General features: G+C 41.9%; 1 protein-coding gene across 3 annotated transcripts in view; it reads right to left on the reverse strand.

Annotated features, from left to right (window-relative positions):
- The window catches only part of TAF5L (TAF5-like RNA polymerase II, p300/CBP-associated factor (PCAF)-associated factor, 65kDa), a 21,133-nt gene that overhangs the window by 9,487 nt on the left and 7,611 nt on the right, over positions 1-4,035 (reverse strand). For all 3 annotated transcript variants that reach the window (XM_009329181.1, XM_009329180.1, XM_009329182.1), the window contains one exon: positions 2,075-2,179. In XM_009329181.1, the coding sequence (XP_009327456.1) occupies positions 2,075-2,179 (105 nt within the window). The remainder of the gene's footprint in view (positions 1-2,074; positions 2,180-4,035) is intronic.

Here is a 4,035-nt window from a genome sequence, read left to right on the forward strand (position 1 = left end):
ATTCAGCCAGCTGCAGGGAGCCATAAGGAGCAGGAGCCCTGACCATGGCAGTGTGCAGGGCCACAACAATGAGTTACTGGAGGCCCAAATGGTCCAAATTACTGGAACAAAATAGGCATTGCTGATCCTCAAACAGCATTGCTTCTTTTCAACTTGTTCTTCCCTCCTGCCACTCACCAATGCATACTCTTTTTTCCCCTTTCCATTAGGTTATTTTTCCTCTCCTGTTGAGCACCGTCCAGACTTTCTCCAGTTCATACTGTGCCTCCCTCCCATTTCTATATGAGCAACTACAGAGTGTGTGTGTGGTGTGCCCTGTATACATATGTATTTGCATACTTAGGCCTAATTCTCCTTTCTGTCCCACCAAAACTGGGCCAAAGCCAGTGAAACCAGTGGTCTGTATGTAGTAAAAGCTCTAAGCAGCCAGCAGGCACTCTTTTCTCTGCAGGTGCTCTAGTCCAGAAATGCAACAAGGGGAAGGACTTCACTCTGCAGCGGGGGAAAAAGGAAAAGAGATGGGAAGTTGAAAGAAACAGGAACGAAGAAAATGTTCCCGAGGAACACACGAAGAGAGGTTATGGGAGCTGGGTCTGTCTAGCCTGGAGAAGAATAAGGGGGTAGCCAACTGCTGCCTTCAGTACCCAGTGGGACATTATGGAGGAAGAGGAGCCAGCCTCTTCTCAGAGGTGCTCAGTGAAAGGAAAACAGGCAAGCTGCTGCAAGGGAAATTCTCACCAAATCGCCCAGCCCTGCAGCTGGGGCCCAGAGGTGCAGAGCACTCTCCACACTTTTTGATTTTCAAAACCTGGCTGGACAAGGCCCTGAGCAACCTAATCAAACTCCAGTCTTGCCCTGCTTTGTGAGCAGCTGGTTGAACTAGAGGCCTCTAGAGTAATTCCTAAATGATTCAGTGGTCCTAGTCCCCTTTCCACTCCTCAGTGCCCCTGGGGGCCGGCATCACAGAAATGAGAAATGTCCTGCTGTGCCTTGTGGCTGGCTGGCAAGTTACTCCCTTGCAGGAACAAGCAGTTCATGTGTGTAGAAATCAAAACTGAGCAAGAGGGACAAAAAAAGATGAAAACAGTCGACCTGAACACCAAAGCCATGCCTAGCACTTCCCCAGGCAATATTTAAGCCACTGAACAGAGCAATTGTACTTCTCAAAAATCTATTAAACCATAAGGATTTACCTCCAATAATAAAATGCAATGGTGTTGAACTGCTGTAGGTGGCAAGACTAAGACTTCCTATTTTCTGCCTCTGCCTTCCTGCCTGCCTCCTTCCCTTTCTGTTCAACAACTATCAGGAATATTAATCCTAGTGTTATGTACACTGGGATCAAATCCCTACACTGGACAAATGTAGATGTGCCCGAAGGTGGGTGGAGTGGCAACCTCACTTTCCTTGGTACTATTCTCTAAAAACGCTATTTGCTTTCTTCTTCGGACATTTGGGACTCAGAAGAAATAAGGACATTCCCAGGAGTACCCTTTTTTCTTTTTAAAGTTATTAAAAAATTATAAAAACAGAAAAATCATTATTGTCTTCTGTATCACACTACAGAATGATAATCACATACCTCCAGTTTTACCTTCTGTCACATACCTCCAGTCTCAAAGCCAGTACAGATAAATCTAAGGGAACAAATTCTCCCTTAAAAATCTAGACCATCATAAATATAAGCCAATTATGAATAAAATTAAAAACCCTAAACTAGGAGACAGCAGAGAACTACACTCATTTCTGAGTTACATGCCTTTCACATAAAACACTCTAATCTGCCTTCTTGTCCTGTATATGTATGCTGTTGTCTAGATCTACAAAGGCCAAATGCTTGAACAAGAAAGGGCAAACAGTCAGCTATCTACAAAAGCCAAAGGTACTCAGCACTCAGACAACAACAACAAAAAGAGAAAAATGAAATATTTCTAATTGTAGTAACTGAAATCTCAAAACTAGAAATCAAAAGATTGTTAGAGACATGATTTTAAATTTTAGTATATTGTCCTTTACTCACTGAAATGACAAAAAAAATCAGCTACTTTCCTCTTCCTTGCTTCCTGATATTTACCTGTGAGAAAATTGCGTAATCGTCCAAATTGTACTTCATATTGCTGTGGCTCTGCCAGGCAGGGAGCTGCAGACACAACGTTGGCACAACCAGATTCAGATTGGACTGTGAAATAAAATAAGTAAAAATTAAATAGGGATTTAAGGAGTTTTGCATGTGTGTCTGGAAACAAAGCTTCTCATAAAATCCAAGGTAATGCAGCCATCAAGATGACATTTCATCTTTCAAACCGTCCAGGGATGACATAGTCCGAAGCATCTAAATGTGGCATTAACAACCTAGACGGATCATGAATGAGAAAGTATACTGAAAGCTTAAAAAAAAAACCCTAAAAAAATCTCAGCAACTCACCTGCTCCCCCCAGAATACATTTTTAAGTTTTCAAATACAACCTTAAGTTCCCAAGAAATTCAGAGTAACGCTGCCACAGATCCCTTAACAGTTTTACAAGACACTCAGTGGTTTTACCACTTGCACTCAGAAAAGATGAGGAAAGCAATCTACCACTCTCTCCAAAACAAAGTTTCTTTTTCAGTGGGACTCGCCAACCATCGTGGACAGAAGGTCTGCAGTGACACTACCTCAGAGTCTCAAATCCCTTGTCCCAGTCATTATCATTTACAACAAATGGTAATCATTATAATTTACTAGTCTCCTGGAGGTGGTGGTGAAAACACACAGAATCTCTAAGCAAACACTTAGTAGTTTTTAATCAAAATGTGTCCTCCTCTCTGAGAATTTTAGGTTAAAGGGCAGCTGGTATCTGACCACAAACCCAGTTGTTATGGTCTCCTGACATGGTATTAAACTGATTTTCAGAACCAGTATCAACTCCAGTAAAAGTGGTTCTGGACTATTTAGAAAGGGAATTGGCTTCTCCTTCTCTGGCACCAAACCTTTACTCTTCTGCTAACCTCTCAGAATCCAACAGGGGACTTTGTGCAAGTTTACAGACACCCACCAACATACCCTAAGCATATACAAATACCAGTGATTAGAAACACAAGTTACAAAATTGTAACTAATATGTTTATTTGTCTGCTCTTCTAAGAAGACCAGGAAAGGGCAAGGAATTTCACTGTTTTCCTTTCCTATTTTTTTTTTAAAATTCATAACTATTTTCCCCTCCACAAAACCTATTTTCATTACTCTCACTTTCAACTCCTTCAACTTCTTTCAGCCTCCCCTGCCCCCCACCGCTTTCCATCCTCTCTCTTTGCCTTCCTACTCCTGATTGACTGCTTTTTGTACCAGCATTTGGCTCACGCACAGAGGCACAACTCTGACAGCCCTGCAAGTCTATAAACAACATCATCAAATGTTCACATGCTGAAGAGAGATAGGCCAGCCTCCAGCTCGTCTCAATGCTTCTAATTAGAAAGAGATCAGCACATGCTGTACAGGCAGCCTGTTGCTATTGTCCCCTCTCTCTCTGGTAAGACACAGGTCTATCTTCCTGGAGCTTATGGAAATACAGGAGGTATGTTTACCAACTCTCCAGGGCAAGCTGAATTCAGCTTTGGAAACAGAGAGCCGGGCTGCACTCATCATCCCCTCATGGGAAAAAACAAACACAGACTCCAGCACCAATACCCTATCTTCTCTCAAATCAGTTTAGAAATAAACAAATATAACCTGTTGAAAGGAACAGATACACTGTGCTTTCTACAGCCTGGCTGCTCCAGAAACTCAAAGCCAGTAAGAACTCCAGGCTCACATACTGGTATTACTTAACAGCTAAAGTAAAAAACTCTGCTATTTGGACTTAAAATTTAATATAATCAATATTCAGCATGAGAAAGTAAACTGCATGCATGCACATGTAGTAACTCAAAAATGCTTAGTGACAGTTTTTAATATCAGCCATACTACTCATTGTAAAAGCAAAGAAAAACAGAAATGTGAGGGCCTGTCGTTTATGCTGTGTCACAGGGCTACATATGAGGGTCAACTCTTCACAG

The sequence above is a fragment of the Pygoscelis adeliae genome, unplaced genomic scaffold, assembly GCF_000699105.1.
Source record: "Pygoscelis adeliae isolate BGI_AS28 unplaced genomic scaffold, ASM69910v1 Scaffold77, whole genome shotgun sequence".
NCBI classification, from domain to species: domain Eukaryota; kingdom Metazoa; phylum Chordata; class Aves; order Sphenisciformes; family Spheniscidae; genus Pygoscelis; species Pygoscelis adeliae.